Below are 17,832 nucleotides of genomic sequence, written 5' to 3'. Positions count from 1 at the left end.
CGTGAGGGTCCCAAATTTTCACGAATTGGTCGGTCGACCCAGAAACTGGGACTGTTTGCTTGTAATTATATTCCCGCAATACATACCTTGTCGTACTGCGTTACTACTGTGGATCGACTGCGGGAATAGCTTGCGTCAAGCAGATGATTAAAATATATATTGTGATCGCTGTCTGATTTTCATACAAGTGGATATACACCACAGCATCACCAACCCGTGCTTTCAAAATGCTGCCGCGGCTCCTGCGGATTCTGGCCTGCAGAATGGTCGTAGTAAGGAGGATAGTAGGTCTGAAGTGCGGGCTGACCCTCGGGATCGGCGAGGTGCCCTTCCGAAGTTGACTCATGCCCTCCTCGGTATGGCTCCGGCATCTGCATAAACGGTTCGGCCACGACAGTCGACGAGGCGACCCCCTTCCGGTCGGTGACCTCGGGCCCCTGCTGCATCTCGTACGGATCGGGTCCGAAGCCCCCGTCGGCGTCGTCATGGTACGGAAGCAGGCCCGAGTTCACGCGTTGGACCTCGAACCCAGATGGCATGTGCGAGTCGAGACCGTCTTCGATGCCCCCTAAGTTTGGTGTCAGTATGTGCCAGAATCATGAATTCAAGGAGAGAAAGAAACAGAGAGAGCTCACAGATGAAGATATAGAAGAACTCAGCCACGACGGGTACCCACGCCACCAGCGCCAGGACCTGACCAAAGGTCCAGGAGTTCTGCGCGTCCGAGATACCGGCCGAGCGGACGATGGCGAGTCTGAGGCTGGCGAAGTAGAAGAAAACAGCCCACATGATCACCAGGTTAACCCAAGCCACGCCCAGCCGCCAGACGGACCGCCACTTGCGGATCCAGCGGTTGTTCACGACGCCGGGGATGCCGAAGCCCGTGACGAGAAAGGTAGTCACAATGATCCACAGCAGCGGGACGACGATCACAACAACCTCCACCGCCACCATGGCATCCCAGTAGTCCTTGCCGCCACGCTTGTTGCAAGGGTCTCTGTTGGCCTGCGTGTCGGGTATGTTGCGATCATCGTAGTCCGGGTTCCCGCGCGGGGAGAGGTACACCTCGACGGTGCCGAGAATCCAGAGGATGAGCATGACAGACCGCCGCATCCACAGGCGGTGCACGCCATCCGGCTTGTCCTCGCCGCCCGAGCCGTCCTTGTTGCTGTTGTGGTTGTTGTTGTTGTTGTTGGCGGCGCTGCTGCGACTGCCCTTCAGCGCGTAGAGCAGCATGACAGGGAAGACGGAGAAGCACGAGGCCAGGAACGAGAGGATCATGTCGTAGGCGGCGCTGCTGTGGAAGGGGAAGGCCACATTGAAAGAAGGCTTGGGGGCGTTCATTCCCTGGACGTCCAGGTAGAGGGAGGCGCAAAGCATGGCGAGGCTGATGAGCATGGCGCTGGACAGGAAGCTGTCGAGAGAGCCACGGAAAGCGTCGAGGGTGCGTTGGGTGAGGGACAGCTTCGACAGTCTGGCACGCAGGCCGGTGGGCTTGGCCTTTTCGCCTACATAGCCAATCGGAGCGTCGTGTTGACTGCCACTCTTTTTGGACTTGAAGTGTCGCTTTATATGCCACACGGTGAAAGCGAACAAGTAACAGCTAGAAAGTACTGCTTCAAGGATGTACGAGAGGAAGACCTAATGGGTGGACGCGACGAAGAGGGGTTAGAAGGTGAGCTGCGAGGATGTTAACCGCGGGGGTTTGTCCAAACGACTTACACCGATGCCGGTCAAATCGGGATTTCCGACATACGCCGCGGCCTGGCAAAACTCAGCCGGGCAACGTTTTGCAGGTTCGCTTAGCACCTTTGTAGTGAAGTTTTCATTCGGATTCCATCCGCCATCCTGAAAGTCGTCGGACCCTTCCCACTGGTAATACATGTTGTATGAGTACCACTTCGAGATTTCCTGGAAGGCCTCTGACAAGCTCAAGTTCCCCAGGAACTGTAACGGGTCGTCTCCTGGAAGCGCCGAGATGAACAGGGCGAGACTCGACCATGTGGCCGGACCAATCAGACTGTTTGGATCCCCGGGATCCGGCGTGAGGACGACGCCCACCCAGTCGCCCCACAGGGTGCAGTTCCTCGTGAAGTTGAGCACCTCCCATGGCGGGAGGTCGAGAAAGTGTACGCCGTCCGACATTATGGGCGATAGGCGAAAACTAGTGCGCCGTCGAGGCAACAGGGGGTGACGCCAGACGCAGGCAGAAGGAAACAAACAAAAAGGTTGAATGTCCAAGTGGGGAAAGAGAGAGGAGCCAAGAGTTTTCTTGAAGGGTTCGTGTTATGTATAATTAACGGCGCGACACACGGGTCCGATGTTGGCGTCTCCAGTGCCGTCCAAGATAACTGGGTCTACCATGTGGATGGACGTTGATTTTGGAGATAACCTACAAGGATGGAAATCCTTCTCGAAATTCTTTCGACCAAGCCCAATCAGGGGGAAGGTCGGGAAATAGCCATCACCACCACTGATAGGAGATCGTCCTCATCTCCTTCCTTGTGCAGAAGCTTAGTTGTGGTTATCCCTGCAAGGGGTAAGCGCTAATAAAATATTACTAATTTCAGCCTCGTGGGTCTTGTACGGATCCGTACCTTGTCATGCATTGACACTCGTGCCATCGTACTGAGGTGCTGCCCAACCGAGCCAACTCAGTCCTCCAGAAAATCAGGCAGCAGTTTAAAGTGTACCGCGCATGGACTTCCCCCACTTATGTGGGTGAGCCGAAAAGCAACAACCTCAAAAGCCCCTGAAGTGGGGGAGGCCAGATCGGGACCCATATGCAATGTAATTATAGACTGAGGCTCATCTGGATATCAGCCACTCAATACTCAATACACTATGCAGTAGGTACCCGTTTCCTCCCAGTCCTCCTCCAACTGTTGACCTTACGTTGAACACTTGCCACTGACTGTGTAATTCCAGCAGTGAGCGGATTGAGATCGGACGATGCGTCTCTCCACAGTCGTTTCTTCGCGCTTGCCATGCTCACACAATTGGCCCATGTCTCCAAGCTTATATTTGGGGGTGGCACGGGACTCGGCCCCTTCCTTGTCGATGAGTGCATCCCTGCCGAGCGGAGGGAAATGCCGCTGGCAAATTCATAATAGATGGGGTTGAGCTGTTGTTGGTTTAGCGTGTCAACGTATAGAGTGTCAAGGTATAATAGGAACTGGCACTCATAGGACACCACGAACCATGATGAGCAGACGTGATTCCAATGCCGAGTCCATTAGCAGCGCGATGGATGGATCTGTGCCGTTCCTCGGGTCTAGTGCCAGTGTCTTGGGTCAACAACAGCCAGCCAGAAGGTAAAAGGGTAAAATTAGTTGTGGTTTGATTTGAGCCCCAGGGAAACCTTTCCGGTACCGTTGATAGCAGACGTTTGCAACCCTCGATCAACTGAGCATCTACTTTCGAAGCTTGATGAGCCGATTTGGAGCTTGCCTCGAGTAGGCCTTCATGGTAGCCCAACACGAACAGTTAAAGCACGAGGCGGAAGCGCAGGTTTTGATTTAGTTTTCCCTCCCCAATCCTTCGTTTTCCCGGCCCATGACTCCCCTTACCGCGTGCTAAATCGCCATTGATATGGCAGCTAATAAACCGCAAAACGACACTACAATGTAAATATAAAAATAAAAGAAAGACAACGCGGTCTCCAGACCCGACGGCCCTAAGCCAGTTAATAACCCATAACCCATAATAGCAATAGAAGCCAGTAAAATATCCCTCGCATAGCCATGCAGATGCCCAAATACCCCAACAGAACGGAGTGTCTGATATGATCCAACATCCCCTCAAAGCAACGCTACTCACCCCAGCACGACACCAAGACCCTTCCTTCCCCCATTGATAACACCCACAACTCTTCTCCAGGCCTCGACCCATCAACCTGAACATACTCACTCCCTCCCCGTCACCGCCCTGAGCTTCTCAAGCGTCTCAGCCTGCTGCTTCAGCTCCGCCATCTTATTCACCTCCTCGGCAGTCGCGAGCTTCATATCCGCCTGCACGAGCCGCACCTCCGCCTCAAGGCCATGCAGCACCCGCTCAGCCTCATCGCGCTCGGCCCTGGCCTTATCCGGCTTGGACCGGATCGACTGCAGCAGGAACTCGAAGCACGACGCCATATCCCGCAGCACATCGACGGGATCCCCCTTCCCGACACCACCACCACCGCGCCCGCCGACCGCGCCATTGGGTGGCGGTCCCGGCGCAGCTTCGCCGAGGACGTCCCGGTACGACGCGCCGAGGCGCCGCAGCTCGGCCTCGAGCTGCGCGGCGCGGGCCTCGAGGGCCTCGGCCTCGGCGCGCAGGCGCGCGTGCAGCGACCGCGCCGCGTCCAGCTCCCGCTGCGAGTCGCTAAACTCCTTGGCCGCCTCGTCGGCCAGGAACTTGGCCCGCTTGTGCACCGCGCTGCTGATCTCCAGGTCCAGCTCCGCCTGCCGCACGGCGCGCTCTTGGCTGATCGCGCTGTGTTTGCGCTTCTTGCTGCTCCGGCTGGCGGTGGTGGTAGTGGTGGTGGTGGTGGTGGTGGCTGTGGGGGCTTGCGCTGCCGTCGACGAGGGGCGCGGGGAGGGGGAGGGTTGTTGGGGTGGTTGGGATTGGGTCTGGGGCTGCGGTTGTGGCTGCGACTGCGGCGGCGGCTGCGACTGCGGCTGGGCCTTAGATTGGGGTTGGAAATATGACTGAGAATGGGATCGCATGTTGACAACGGGTGGGGACACGGACTGGGAGACCGAGCCGGATAAGTATTGGGGGTTGGGGTGGGATTCAGCGCGACCTTGGGACGACGAGGAGCTGGAACTGGGGGTGGAGGTGCCGAGTGCAGCCGCCGCCGCCTGATTCGACATGCTGAAGGCGGCCTGGGAAAGGAGTTTGAGGGCACTGTTCGCCTGCTTCTGGGCGCTAGCCCCGCTTCGAGACTCACCCTGTTGTGGCTCGGCGTTGGCTCGACTGGAGGTCTGGGACGGAGGAGGCGGTCGTCGGGGCGACGGAGCGCGGCGAGTCTCGGCAGAGGACGCCACGGCTGGGACGGGGGAGGGACGGAACCCGGAAGTAGGTTCGGTACGAGTGATGGTCGAGGCCTTCTGTGTCACACTCGCGGGTTTGGTTGTGGGAGGGGGGCGATTCGGGGTAACAGTTAATGTCTTAACGGGGGGCCCCGAAGGGCTAGGGGCGGTAGAAGCGGGGTTGGGAGGGGCAGTGGAGGCCGTGGAGGAGGCAGTGGATGGTTTGGCCGCAGTAGCCGCACCTCTAGAGGAAGCAGGAGAGGGCCTGCCAGCGATTGGCGAGGTTCCATTAACAATAGACGAAATGGAAGTGCGACTCGCCGTTTGTGGGCTACGACTGGAACCTGATAGTGCCTGCCCAGTCTTTTTCGGGGTTGACCTAGGAAATACACCTGCTTGAGGTTTGGTATGTGCAGTCGGTTTGTGATTATTGCCTGGGGAAGCCCGCGGTCGGGCTGGGCTTCTGGTATCAGAGCTCGGGGTTGGTCGAGGCTCCGGTGTAGGTCTATGTTCGATGGTCGAGAAAGGTCGAGTTTCGGAAGGCAAGCGGAAGGCAGTGGAGGAACTGGTGCTAACTGTCGAAGGTTGCGCTGTAGAAGCGGTCGCGGGCGGAGGCCTCAAATCTGACATGTTTGAGAGAGGATGGGCGAGGCGCGGCTTATTATTCTTCTTCTTCGCGGGTTTCGCAGCACGGTCGTCGTCGTCAGATCTCGATTCCGAGCCAGAATGCGAGGGTCCCTTGGAGGCGCGTCGAGATTGAGATTGCGCCAGCGGTTCGTCTTCGGAAGAGCTCACGGCGCCATCGGTTCCGACGTGCGAGGATTCTTCGGCTGACGATTCGACAGAGCCACAGACAACGATCTATAGAGCGCGAAAGACAGAGTCAGAGTCTTGGTTGATCCGAGCGTGCGTGGGTAACGAGAACAAAGAAAAAGGAGGGGGGAAACAAAATTAGTTGGCGAGGGCCCGCGCTTACCGACAGTTCGGCCACCGGTTCCGAGTCTGAAGACACCTTGTCAGCGGTCAAGGACTCGAGGATGGCGTGTACGTCGCCAATAGTGAGGAATTCGCTCTGGTTGACGGGCAGCCGGCGCAAGCTTGACGTGTCGTGGAGGCGTCGCTTGATCTGGTCGAGAAGGAGGGTTTTTGCTTGGTCGAGCGGCTTCTGCCCAGCGAGGGTGAGCAGCGACACGAGTAGATTCTTGCCCCAAAATGGAGGATTTAGGTCGCGAGGGAGAATCTCGTGCAGGGAGGCCAGCGACCACTTCTCGAGGATGGATGTTTGGGCTTTTTGGGCTTTTTCCCTGTCAATGCTGTCTTTAATGTTTGCCGGCGATGATGGGGAGGGCAAGCCATTATTCGTGGGCGCTGCTTGTGGTGGCATTATTTCTCAACGGCGTCCTTTTACCAAGTAATTGCATCTGGGGGCACACGCCCATGCTTCTGCTTGTCTCGGCCTTCTCTTTCTTTTTTGGAGGGGGCGCGCAGTTTCGATGTTGTGGTGCAAACCTAAGCCAGAGGGGATTCCTAGCTTGCACGTGACCTAGCGCGTTTGGCGCGTCTGGCCCCAGAGCGCCTTTGTGACGTCTCTCAACGATCTGGGGTTGTAAAATTGGAGGAAGAATCGGCATGTATGAATTGATACGCATTTGGTCAGGCACTTTGGCCAATTCTTAGGCATCAGCTCGAGGCTTTATATTCTCAAGAAGGGTATTCTCTGTTTGCACGCGTCTTTGCCATCAGATTAGGTAATCACGAGCACCCAACGCCCAATGGCTGAGAAGTCGATAACAAAGAAAAATAATAGCTGGAATTTTACACATCCCAGCTGATACGCCACCGAGTCCTCTCCGCCACCTTTTCCATAATACCGAAATCATGTGTCCAACTATCGCCCAAACCGGCGACTCCCTTGCCCTTAGTTACGTAACAAAGAATGTTCTGATGTGGCGCATGGGCAACTCGAAGTACAGCTGAAGCTTCCGTTTCCTCTCTTTGTCCTGATTTCGAGCTCTCGCCCACCCTAGCATAACCTATGTGCTGATAGCCAATACTGTCCCTGGGACGTTCTCATCATGCCGAAAGAGAGCCGGAGGTGGAGTTCTTCTGCAGTTCTTCATGCCTACTTCCTGATTGTCTTTGATCGGTAGGTTGGTAAGCGTATCTCCCTCATGTTAATAAATCAGTTGAGATCAGCTAATTATATTAGAGGTCCCACAGCATTTCGCACAGTTCGATGATTTACAAACTCCGTTTCGGTGCTTGCACCAAACAGATCCAAACCCAAGTAGTATTTCTGACTGGAGGCTCAATACTGGGTCGATTTATATCTCAGGGAAGTGAACCAATATCAAAGACGTGTAAATGCATGCAGCACCAATTTTGACGAGTCTCTGCGTTCTAACATGAATGTATGTACAGTACATCCTATGGCACCCATGGGCTTCCTAATATCCCACATCCTGACCCAGCTCCGCGGGCGGGTCGCCGAAACCGCAGTTTGGCTGAAAACAATGGGTAATGGTATGGATGAACCGGATCTTACCATTCTCGATCCGGAACTGATGGCTATCAGGCAACCCGCTGCCGCTCTCGCCGCCGCCAAAGCTCATAAACACGTCGACGGAGCCCAAAACCTCGTCGATGACGTATCGGCGGTTGACCAGCTCGACGCCAGTCGGCACGCCGCTGATGCACGTGTCCCCCGGCGCCGTGTACAGGCCGCCCTCGAGCCGCCTGCAGCCGTCCGCCCAGGGCACGTCGACGCTCCCGGGGCCCTTGCGAAAGAGATCTAGGTACGCGTCTGCGGCAGCCTGGATCGTCTCCCGTGTATCTCGCTGCGCCTCGGGGACAGGATCCCACGCCTCCGCGAGCGTGTAGTGCAGCGTGTGCTGCGGGTTGAAGAGCCAGTCGCCGGCTTCGGTCACGATGGTCTCGACCTTTGCGATGCCGGTGCCGTTCCACCCGCCGCCGTCGGCCGCGAGGCGGATCTGCGTGCCGATGACGTAGGGGTGCGCCGGGTCGGCGATGATCAGCTCCGTGTACGTCGAGCACGCCGTCGTGTCGTGGATACTGCGGCTGTGGTCGATCTTCAGCGCCCGCGAGAGGATCCCCGCCCCAATGGCCGTCGCGTTGGCGTTCTCCGTGTACGTCGTGTTGGCCGTCAGACCCTGTAGGTAGCGGATCTCACCGAGGCTCTGCGCCGCGACGTAGCGGCTCGTTGTCTCGATTAGCGTCGACCGGTCGCATCCTGCTGCTGCCGCGGGCGCTACAAATGCAGACGCGAGAGCGCCGAGGCGCAGGCAGGTGCTGGATTTACAATTCGTCATGGCGAAATCGGCAATGTTGATGTGACAAGGTGGGACGATTTCGCACCCGGGTACCCGATGATGTAAGGAGGTCCAAAATGGTTTCTTCCAATTTCCTCACTGACCCCAGGGTTTGATACAACTACCGGGACTGTTGTAGAAGAATTGTGATGGGTACCCCTCGCTCTCAGCCGGACTGTCGGGATTAATAGAGGATAATGTCCCGTTCATATAAGTCCAATCTATTTGACCCGGGTGGAACCTTAGTTTCGACAATTAGTTTCCAATGGCTGATTATAATTTTGTTCGGTGGGCCATCTGCAAAACTGTCGTACATCCATAGTAATGGGCTTTTCGGCATTCTTTGAAAATTAAACGAATGAAAATAGCATTAAAATGGATGGCTGGGCTTAGGTTGAATAAGCAGCATATTCTACAACCTCGTTTTATCCCTGAACTTGACAAACTGAAACGTCGTGAAGAATTTCCTTCTTCGGTTTCAACTATGAGATCACCGAGCCACAATTCATTATATCTTCTGGTAAGAGCCGACTGACATTTAGCTGAAGCTCGCGACGGCCCTCGTTGTATTGAAAGACAACCACTTACCAAGCCCGTACGACTATTCTAAGTTATTTGCTGGAGTGCTCTGGTGTGTGTGATATCGAAATATACTAGTTTTCGCTTTATAGCTATCCCATAGTTCCAGCAAGGTATCTCAAACCGTGTTTCTCACTGGCGTCAACAATTGGCCTAGAAATTTACTAAGACGGCTTGCCGGTTTGCTAAACACCTTCCCGGGCGGCGGGGTCCCGAAGTTACGGCTCGGGAGGTCCACGAAAAGCGGGTCCTACACTAGACCCACCGAGTTGAAGCCCGAGCCAGGCAGCCAGGGAAGAGGTATCTGCTTGTACCAAAGGGGGTATTGACCGAGCCCTACTGACCGAGTATTCTGAGAGAGTATGAAATATAATTGCGTCCATGAACCTCGTCCACGTATTCTTTCATGCTGGTCGGAAAGAGTTGCTTTCAAATGGGGTATTCCCAGAATGTCCTTCCCACAGCATACTCCGTAATTACACCCTGCTCAGCCATGTCAGGGCACCTTTTACACTCCTGCGTCGAGAAGCTAGCTCCGAGGCAGGTCTGAAGGTGGTTCCCCGAGTGTTTGGTGTCTACGCTAATGCAGCCTTGATCCAATGGAACCATAATTCCGTTCCCCACCAAGCTTGGCGCTACCGATACGGATCTAGACATCGACCGTCATGAACTAACTTGGTATCTAGCCCAGTGTCTGAGCGCGAGCTAATCCCTTCAGGCATGTTTGGGAACACATCGACGTTCCAGAAGGTGGGGTCTAGCCTGTCGGATCTCGCGAACACCCCAGATTAGCTGGGTCGTCCCCTGCCCTAGTCCCAGCCCCCTGTGCGCTGCTGAAATGATGTGTATGGGTGGTCGTGGTGATTACGGATATGTATATAGTTAGGCTGCCCGGGGAGGTGGGCCCTCGTGTGCCCACCCTGCTTCCTTCCCGTGTCTCCATCCCGCCCGGGCGGCTGCGTTCCTTCCCAGCGTTCCATCCTTCGATCGCACCCATAATAATGTCTGGAAATGACAGTCAGCGTGCAACAGCCTCCCAGTGGGTCCTCGTCCCGCTCGCTGCAATAGCCCTCGGTCTCAGGATATACTGCAAGTGCACCCGGTCACGCGGGGTCTGGATTGACGATCATGTGTTGGTCTTTGCATGGGTACGATATCTCCCCCCATCCTGCTCCGCTTGAAACCCTTGGAAATGCATTGTTAATCGTTTCTCGATTTATCTTAGGTCTGTCTTCTCATCGCCGTTTCACTTCGGACCGACGCCATGGCCGTTGCCTCTGGCAGGGCTGTATTCGAAGTCGAGCCAAGCATCCAGCCGCGAATAGGCAAGCTGAATGCCATCAGCGGCGTGTTCGCCATTGGCGCCGCAATGCTGAGCAAGACATCGTTTGCCCTGACGCTGCTGCGGGTGCTGTTTGGTAGGCTGAGGCCATTGCTCTGGTTCATTGTCGTGTCCATGAACGTGGCGCTCTTCTTATCCGTCCTCTTCGTCCTCATTCAGTGCAAACCCGTCGAGAAGGGGTGGAACCCGACAATCCCCGGTTCATGCTGGCCCGCGTCTGTTGCGGTGCGTTTTGGGTTGTTTTCCTCCAGTAGGTGAAGCCTTGGAGACCATCCCTCGCTGTATTGACGCTCACGGGAAAAAAAGTATACTCCACTGTCATGGACTTTGTCCTAGCTGGCATTGCATGGCGAGTAATCTGGGGCCTAACGATGAAGCTCCGCGAGAAGATTGGAGTTGCCGTGGGGATGAGCATGGGCGTCTTGTAAATGAGTCCCACTTCCACCTTTTCACCCCGACCCAAATGCTGACCATTTGCTAGTGCAGGAATCACTGGCGTGGTCAAGTGCATTTATCTATCCAGGCTGGACTTCTGTAAGTCACTTTGTCCTTTACATATCTTCCCCAACAGGTGGGACGGCTCGCTGATATGATCTCCAGTCGAGCTTTACATTTGGGAGGCAGCAGAGATTGCCGTGACCATCATGGCCGCTTCCGTTCCCGTTCTCAGAGTGTTTGTCGTGGAAAAGGCTCGCCAGTATAATTCTTCAAATGCACGGACGACGAGTGTTTCACGCGTACAGCCCGCTCGATCCGGAGCTGTGCTTCAGGCACATGCATTTGAACGAATTTCTACAGAATCTATCCGCTCCAACCCAGATGGAAAAGGCGACAGAAACGTATCGTACGAGTTATCGGACAGCATCGTCCCCTCCGAAGCACCAAGAAGTCAACAATATTGCAAGGGGTCGTTTTTGGAAGTGAGATAGAGTATGTGATGAAACTGAGATCATGATCATGTATTATTACTAGTTGTAATCAACGTTTTGGCGTCGATCGAGTGATACTATTGGTCTCTCGGGCTTGAGATTAACGGGCTTAAACCCAACCCTACTCCACCTGCCCATCCCACCCCTCCAGATGACCAACAGTCACGCCCGCAGCGGGCCCCGACAGCACACACGCTCCCCGGCGGGCAGTGGGCGCTGGTGCCGCAGTCGAGCAGGCCTGAGCAGGACGTCTGCCCGTCGACGCGAAAACCCGTGCCGCCCGTGATGGCGGCGCAAACGCACGAGCCGCCGGGTCCGCAGGGCCCGGAGGTGCTGCACGACTGGCCCGTGCAGGAATTCAAACAGCAGGCGCCGTTGGTGCAGAAGCCGGTGGGGCACTATTTTTTTTATTTTAATTTTTTTTTTTTTTTTTTTTGGGGGGGGGGGGGGGCGGGTTGGGGTAGAAGGTGTGAACTCAGGTGGAAGTTGCTGTCACTGCAGTCATCAGGGTCGGTCTTCGTGTGACGTACTTGTCGGGGCAGGCTATGGGTGAGATGTCGTCGCAGTCACAGTCGCAATATTTCTGGATAGTCTCGGTGTAGTGCTTGGTGGCGTTGGCCCCGGACACCATCAGCGACCGGTGCGAACTCCGTGTTGCGCAATGTGAAGGTGGTAGAGCCGTGGTTATTGACTGGTTGGTCGGAGCGAGGAGTGCTGCCGCCTGAGAGATTTGACTTACCGCAAGAAGCATCGTGGAAGTTTCAAGCATCAAGAAAGTCAAAGTTGGGCACGAAGTAGCCCAGAACCCCTCTAGCCCGCATTCGTGGGATGTCACGGGTATTGGGGGGACACGCACTTTGTCCCAGGAATAGGAGTGGTTAATAACCCAATCCTGACATCCCTGAAGGTGAACAATAGCAAATCAGGAAGTTGACATCTAACGTACATCTAAGTCTTGCGAACAAGGGTTATGAGTGTGAAAGTGGCATTAGCACGTGGGCAAACTGGATGAGTCTCATAGGTGTGCTTAACTAAGACCTGCCCGTTTGAGCCTACTGGATGAAGTACGGGTCTTCTAGGCCAATCCAGGACCCTTCTGAGGAGCACGCCCGCCCATGGAAACTGCACTAAACCTCTTGGCGCCTGGTTCGCCACGTGCATTCCATGAATTCTAGTCAGGCACGAGAAGTAATTGGGAGCTGTGAGAGGTTGTCATTGAGACGGACGCATGCAGCTTGCAGTGAAATTATTGATTCGCAGTCGGACTATTCCTAATTATTTCCTCTTTTTCGTTCCAGTTCGGCGGGCCCGGCGGCGGAACATGACCTTAAATACCCCCGTCGATCCCTACAGCTGGTGATTGTTTTGTCGGCCGTCCCCCTGCATTGTAGCTGATTACAGATAAAATGTTTGGTATGAAGACGTTTCTCCTTGAGCTTGCCCTCGCCGCCGGGCCTGCGCTGGCGGCGGTTTCGGGCTCCTTGTCTTGCCCCGCCGACACTCCGCTCAGCTGCCACAACACCACTGCGTACGACAACACGTGCTGTTTCAACTACCCTGGAGGTCAAGTCCTCTTGACTCAATTCTGGGACACCAGCCCTTCCACGGGCCCCGCTACGTCGTGGACTGTCCACGGGCTTTGGTACTTATTTCCCCTTCTCCATCTCCCGGCTCCCGGCTCTTGTGACCACCGCCTGGTGTGCCCCCCCCTAAGTGGCCCCACTGACACAGGCGCAGGCCCGACAACTGTGATGGAACCTATGAGCAGTATTGCGACCAAAAGAGGCAGTACACAAATATCAGTCAAATTCTGAGCGGTCGCGCCCCCTGCACTCTCAAGTACATGGAAAAGTATTGGAAGGATTATTCCGGAGACGACGAGGACTTCTGGGAGCATGAGTTCGGCAAGCATGGCACCTGCATGAGCACCTTGGAGCCGTCTTGCTATCCCAACTATCAGCCGGGTGACGAGGTTGTCGACTACTTCAAGCGAGCCGTGCAGGTGTTCAAGTCGCTTCCCTCGTACGATTGGCTCGCCGCGGCCGGCATCGTGCCCTCGGCGACGGCGACGTACACTCTTGCCGCGATCCAGGCAGCTCTCAAGGCCCACCACGGCCACGACGTCATCATCAACTGCAGCGGTAACAAGCTCAACGAGCTTTGGTATCACTACAACGTCCAGGGCTCGATTCAGTCTGGCACCTTTGTCCCGGTTCAGTATGTTGGGCCGCCGCCTACCTGCCCCTCGACTGGTATCAGGTACCTACCCAAGTATGCCACCACCCAGCCTACAGCCACGACTACCACAGCGCCACCTACTTCGACAGCAGCGCCTGGTGAGCCAGGTGTGCTCTCTGGCAAGGGTCGGCTCTACGTCAACACTCCAAGCTCATCCAGCGGCGGCTTCCTCATCAGCGGAGGAACGTGGTACCGGGCTGGTGGCACCCCGGCCACGTACACGGCGACACCCGATGCTAGCGGCTCAACCTTCACCCTCACCACCAGCAAGGGCAAATGCGCGGTTCAGAGCGACACCTCTTTGACTTGCGGTGCTTCTGTCTCTGCTGCCAGTTCGTTTGGTTACGACGGTACCTACTTGACTTACGACGGGAAGTCCACTTTCTACGCGACCAGCCTTCCTAGCGGGACCGAGCAGGGAATTGTTTATACCACTTCCAAGGATGTCTCGCTTCAGGTTACCTGGACGGCTTCCTAGGAGGTGGTCCTATGACCTGAGTTGGGAAGAGAGAGGGGGGTTATTGACATAAGAGTGTCTGAAAATGTGGTACGCGGAAGCTAGCTAAAATCTAGATCTGGTTAGATAAGAGAAATCCACTTGATTTTAACTCCCAGATGTTAATTACTAATGACGACTGTGGTTTTAACAGCTGAGAAGAGAGTGGGGAATATCCAAGACAACTTCTACCTGCCTTCTTACCCAATAAACCTAAGCCTAATCAGCCGTATTCCTTCTCTACCTTGCCCTATGATCCCGGTGTGTCTTCCCTCGAGAAATCTCACGTACTCCTTACGCCGAAAGTGACGCCACTGATAGCCCCGTTGCTAACTCCTATTTGAAGCCCGCTATTGCCCGTTCCAAAAGTCACCGTTGGCATATGGGCCTTCTGTGCCTCTTTTCTGCCCATCTCTTCTCGAATCGTCTTAAGCAACTCTTCAAGTAGCTTCTGCGACGCATCTAGAGTCTTCTGTTCCTCCCCAATCTGGGCTCGCTCGTCGGCCTCGTCCTTGGTTTCTGCCTGTTCCTGCTGGTGGCCCTGGTTGAGCTCTTCGAATCTTGCCTTGACTTCAGCTAGCTGTCTGTCCGTTCCTGCAATGGCGTTGCTGATCACGGCCTCCTTATTCGATACCATCGTTCGCACCTCTTCGGTGAGGTGTGTGTGTCGAAGTGAGCTATGCCTGTCTATGTCGTTAGCGGTCCGAGCACTGAGGGCTTTCGAGTTTTACGCACAGAGTTGCGATACTAACTACCGCATTGAGAGTGGTCTTGCAATTGCGCAGCTGCTCTGACATTGACGCGATCCTTTTCTGCTTGAAGAAGCCCACGTTGGCGCGATCCTGCCACGATAGCTTCCCTTCATCGGAATGTCTGGTCCATTTCTGGATGTCCGCTCTGAATATGCCGCACGATTTGGCGCAGGTATTCATCACTGCCTTTGAACGGTCAACGGAGGCCCAGCCAAGGGATTTCCACTGTGCATCTGTCACGTCGCGGAGGGACTGGAGAGCCATGTCCATGGACAGCAGATCTTCTTTCAGGATTGCGACAGACGTGGGCGCATCGCTGATCTTCTGAAGGTCGTCTAAGAGAAGTCGGGTTACATGCATTGCCGGGGCAACAATGCCCACAATGCTCGCGGTAATGCTCAGAGGATCAGCCATTGTGCTCCGATGCTAAGGCACTCGGCAATAGTTTATGAGGCTGGGAGTTAGGAGGGGTTATAATCGGAGGATAAATATCGCGAGTCAGCCCAACCACCCAATCGCTCAGCCGCTTAGCCGCCCAGCCGCCCAACTGCCCACCCTGCCCATGCATCTTCCTCCATCAACTAAGCTACTAGCAACCTGCCGACCTCTCTACCATAGATTCCTGACTACTATTCCGTACCGCAGCCTCTCTGCCGAGATGGACTAAATCACTGCTGAGATGGATCAGAACACCCACGATGACATCCCCGCGATGGCCCCTGACACCCCCGCCAAGGATCAGAACAACCCCGCCAGGGGTCAGAACACCCCCGCGATCTCCTTCGGCAACGACAATAAAGGCCTGCAGGTTGGGCAAAGCTATGCCCCAATCACGGCCCAGATCCATCTCCCACCTGGTAAGTTCTACTAGAGGCATATCTGATCTCGGCAAAGCTAATTAGCGGCTCGCATGAAGAACGACCAGAAACCCCGCCAAAGCCGTCGTCGACGATCCCCTTCCGCCGTGACCGTGATTTCATCAATCGCGGAGACCTCCTCGAGAAGATCCATCAGCTATGCTCCATACCAGCCGGTCGTGCGGCTCTCGTGGGCTTGGGCGGCGTTGGGTGGGTAACAAGAAACGAGGAGGCTCCCAGAGCCAGTTGAGGCGACGCTGACTGGAGGATAGCAAATCCCAGCTCGCGATCGAATATGCCCACCGAATAAGAGAAAGCGCAGGCGACCTTGAACCAAGCAAATCCTGGGTATTCTGGATCCACGCCAATACCGCCGCGCGCGTCCAAGAAGGCTTCAAGGCAATTGCCGACGCGGCCAAAGTTCGCGGCCGGAACGAGCCAAAGGCGGACATATTGCAGCTGGTCTACCGCTGGCTGTGCAACGAAGGAAATGGGAGGTGGTACATTATACTTGACAGCGCCGACGATCTCGACGTCTTTTGCGACGCCAAGGTCACTGCCAGTGGCCAAGCCCTGTCGACGTATCTGCCACAGAGCCAGAACGGGTCGATCCTCATCACCACGCGTTACAAGGAGGTGGCCTGGAAGCTGGCCGGAGATAACAGAAGCATCATTGAAGTTGGGGCGATGACGCAGACCGATGCCCTTTCGCTCCTGGAGAAAAAGCTAGGGGCCCAGCCGGCCACGGACGCGGCGGTGGAGCTCGTGGCAGAGCTCGACGGGATGCCACTGGCCATCAGCCAAGCAGCAGCTTACATCCAGCAGGCGAAACCACGGAGCTCGGTGGAGAAATACCTGGAGAAATTCCGCAAAAGCGAGCGCTGGAAAAGTTCCCTTCTCCAGCATGAGGTGGAAGACCTGCGGAGGGACGGATACGTGTCGAACTCGATCCTCAAGACGTGGCACATCTCTTTTGACCACATCCGCTCCAAGCGGCCATCCGCGGCAGACCTGCTCTCACTCATGAGCTTCTTTGACCGGCAGGGTATCCCGGAGTGGCTGTTGAAGCCTCCCGAAAAGGATGATCGGCAGGAGGGTGGCAACAACAGCAGCGGCGACCGTGGCCAAGGCTCGGCCGAGGGCGACGAGAGCGACACCAGCGCAGACGTGGCTTTCGAGATGGCCTTCGACGAAGACGTACTGACACTGAGGAACTACTCTCTGGTCATCACCACCAACGAGGACGGGGACGTCTTCGAGATGCACCGCCTGGTGCAGCTGTCGACGAGAACCTGGCTCAAAGCCTCCGGTCTCCTGGAGAGATTCAAGCGGCTGTACATTGCGCGGATGCAGGCGTTTCCGGAGCCGGACTATAGCAATTGGAAGACCTGCCAGCAGCTGTTCCCCCACATCGAAACGGCTGCCAACAATCGGCCGACTGACGAGGAGTCGTGTCTAAAATGGACCTCTATCCTCTACTATGGCGGATGGTATGCGCAAACGCAGGGCAGATATGACTTGGCGGGTGAGATGTTGAAGAAGGCAATGGCAACTCAAGAAACGATTCTTGGTAAAGGACATGAGTCAACGCTGGCTGCTGTATCTGCATACGCGAGGGTCCTGAGTGACAAAGGGTTGTATAAAGAGGCGGAGGTACTTGCTACGCAGGTGCTAGAGGGAACAACGAAGGTGTTAGGAGTGGAGCATCCTGAGACACTGACGAGCATGAACAACCTAGCGTTAACCTATCAGGACCAAGGCCGATGGGATGAGGCTGAGAAGCTAGAGCTGCAGGTCTTGGAGATAAGGAAGAAGGTGCTTGGCATTGATCATCCATACACACTGACTAGCATGAACAACCTAGCGTCAACCTACTGGAAGCAAGGCCGATGGGATGAGGCTGAGAAGCTAGATGTGCAGGTCTTGGAGATCAGGAAGAGGGTGCTTGGCATTGATCATCCAGACATACTGACTAGCATGAACAACCTAGCGTTAACCTACTGGAACCAAGGCCGATGGAATGAGGCTGAGAAGCTAGAGGTGCAGGTCTTGGAGATAGGGAAGAGGGTGCTTGGCATTGATCATCCAGACATACTGACTAGCATGAATAACCTAGCGTCAACCTACTGGAACCAAGGTCGATGGGATGAGGCTGAGAAGCTAAAAGTGCAGGTCTTGGAGATCAGGAAGAGAATGCATGGCATTGATCATCCATACACACTGACTAGCATGAACAACCTAGCGTCAACCTACTGGAAGCAAGGCCGATGGGATGAGGCTGAGAAGCTAGATGTG

The 17,832-nt window shown here is 55.4% G+C and overlaps 7 protein-coding genes across 7 annotated transcripts in view; 3 read left to right on the top strand and 4 right to left on the bottom strand.

Moving 5' to 3' along the window:
* Positions 1-137: 137 nt before the first annotated feature.
* On the bottom strand, positions 138-2,575 carry QBC33DRAFT_548417 (uncharacterized protein). The gene is made up of 3 exons (XM_060428845.1): positions 1,723-2,575; positions 636-1,641; positions 138-568 (listed from the first exon to the last, which is right to left on the bottom strand). The coding sequence occupies exons 1-3, from the start codon at positions 2,143-2,145 to the stop codon at positions 207-209; spliced, it is 1,791 nt and encodes a 596-aa protein (XP_060280169.1). The 5' UTR covers positions 2,146-2,575; the 3' UTR covers positions 138-206.
* A 3,197-nt stretch (positions 2,576-5,772) lies between these two features.
* Positions 5,773-6,646, bottom strand: QBC33DRAFT_210692 (uncharacterized protein). Its single transcript, XM_060422659.1, has one exon. The coding sequence runs from the start codon at positions 6,397-6,399 to the stop codon at positions 5,899-5,901; it is 501 nt and encodes a 166-aa protein (XP_060280168.1). The 5' UTR covers positions 6,400-6,646; the 3' UTR covers positions 5,773-5,898.
* A 336-nt stretch (positions 6,647-6,982) lies between these two features.
* Positions 6,983-8,700, bottom strand: QBC33DRAFT_548407 (uncharacterized protein). The gene is made up of 3 exons (XM_060428844.1): positions 7,437-8,700; positions 7,236-7,350; positions 6,983-7,161 (listed from the first exon to the last, which is right to left on the bottom strand). The coding sequence occupies exon 1, from the start codon at positions 8,342-8,344 to the stop codon at positions 7,463-7,465; it is 882 nt and encodes a 293-aa protein (XP_060280167.1). The 5' UTR covers positions 8,345-8,700; the 3' UTR covers positions 6,983-7,161; positions 7,236-7,350; positions 7,437-7,462.
* A 672-nt stretch (positions 8,701-9,372) lies between these two features.
* QBC33DRAFT_596211 (uncharacterized protein) lies at positions 9,373-11,480 on the top strand (the record flags this gene model as incomplete). The annotated part of the gene is made up of 7 exons (XM_060431867.1): positions 9,373-9,395; positions 9,942-10,071; positions 10,149-10,515; positions 10,572-10,689; positions 10,747-10,811; positions 10,866-10,962; positions 11,369-11,480. 7 exons carry the CDS (start codon positions 9,373-9,375, stop codon positions 11,478-11,480), a joined length of 912 nt encoding a protein of 303 aa, XP_060280166.1.
* A 1,129-nt stretch (positions 11,481-12,609) lies between these two features.
* QBC33DRAFT_478685 (ribonuclease T2-like protein) lies at positions 12,610-13,898 on the top strand (the record flags this gene model as incomplete). Its single annotated transcript, XM_060425296.1, has 2 exons — positions 12,610-12,836; positions 12,932-13,898. Coding segments are annotated over 2 exons (1,194 nt in total), but the record flags the coding sequence as incomplete, so codon positions are not given.
* Positions 13,899-14,029: 131 nt separating this feature from the next.
* QBC33DRAFT_548404 (uncharacterized protein) lies at positions 14,030-15,129 on the bottom strand. The gene is made up of 2 exons (XM_060428843.1): positions 14,664-15,129; positions 14,030-14,611 (listed from the first exon to the last, which is right to left on the bottom strand). The coding sequence occupies exons 1-2, from the start codon at positions 15,092-15,094 to the stop codon at positions 14,212-14,214; spliced, it is 831 nt and encodes a 276-aa protein (XP_060280164.1). The 5' UTR covers positions 15,095-15,129; the 3' UTR covers positions 14,030-14,211.
* A 119-nt stretch (positions 15,130-15,248) lies between these two features.
* The window catches only part of QBC33DRAFT_498363 (P-loop containing nucleoside triphosphate hydrolase protein), a 3,141-nt gene continuing 557 nt past the window's right edge, over positions 15,249-17,832 (top strand). Inside the window, exons 1-3 of the mRNA XM_060425614.1 lie at positions 15,249-15,537; positions 15,597-15,747; positions 15,810-17,829. Of these exons, the coding sequence (XP_060280163.1) occupies positions 15,360-15,537; positions 15,597-15,747; positions 15,810-17,829 (2,349 nt within the window). The 5' untranslated portion in view covers positions 15,249-15,359. The remainder of the gene's footprint in view (positions 15,538-15,596; positions 15,748-15,809; positions 17,830-17,832) is intronic.

The sequence above is a fragment of the Phialemonium atrogriseum genome (genome assembly GCF_030411735.1).
Source record: "Phialemonium atrogriseum strain 8032-3 unplaced genomic scaffold QBC33scaffold_27, whole genome shotgun sequence".
NCBI classification, from domain to species: Eukaryota; Fungi; Ascomycota; class Sordariomycetes; order Cephalothecales; family Cephalothecaceae; genus Phialemonium; species Phialemonium atrogriseum.
Note: the sequence above shows the minus strand (reverse complement) of the source record. Positions and strands in the feature narration are given on the sequence as shown.

Excerpts from the sequence above, each read along its gene's own strand:
- QBC33DRAFT_548417 (XM_060428845.1), bottom strand. The coding sequence starts at position 2,145 with ATGTCGGACGGCGTACACTTTCTCGACCTCCCGCCATGGGAGGTGCTC. Across the intron at positions 1,642-1,722 it reads CCGATTTGACCGGCATCGGT|GTCTTCCTCTCGTACATCCT; the intron begins GTAAGTCGTTTG and ends TCCACCCATTAG. Across the intron at positions 569-635 it reads GTTCTTCTATATCTTCATCT|GGGGCATCGAAGACGGTCTC; the intron begins GTGAGCTCTCTC and ends CACCAAACTTAG.
- QBC33DRAFT_210692 (XM_060422659.1), bottom strand. The coding sequence starts at position 6,399 with ATGCCACCACAAGCAGCGCCCACGAATAATGGCTTGCCCTCCCCATCA.
- QBC33DRAFT_548407 (XM_060428844.1), bottom strand. The coding sequence starts at position 8,344 with ATGACGAATTGTAAATCCAGCACCTGCCTGCGCCTCGGCGCTCTCGCG.
- QBC33DRAFT_548404 (XM_060428843.1), bottom strand. The coding sequence starts at position 15,094 with ATGGCTGATCCTCTGAGCATTACCGCGAGCATTGTGGGCATTGTTGCC. Across the intron at positions 14,612-14,663 it reads GTAGTTAGTATCGCAACTCT|GCATAGCTCACTTCGACACA; the intron begins GTGCGTAAAACT and ends CGACATAGACAG.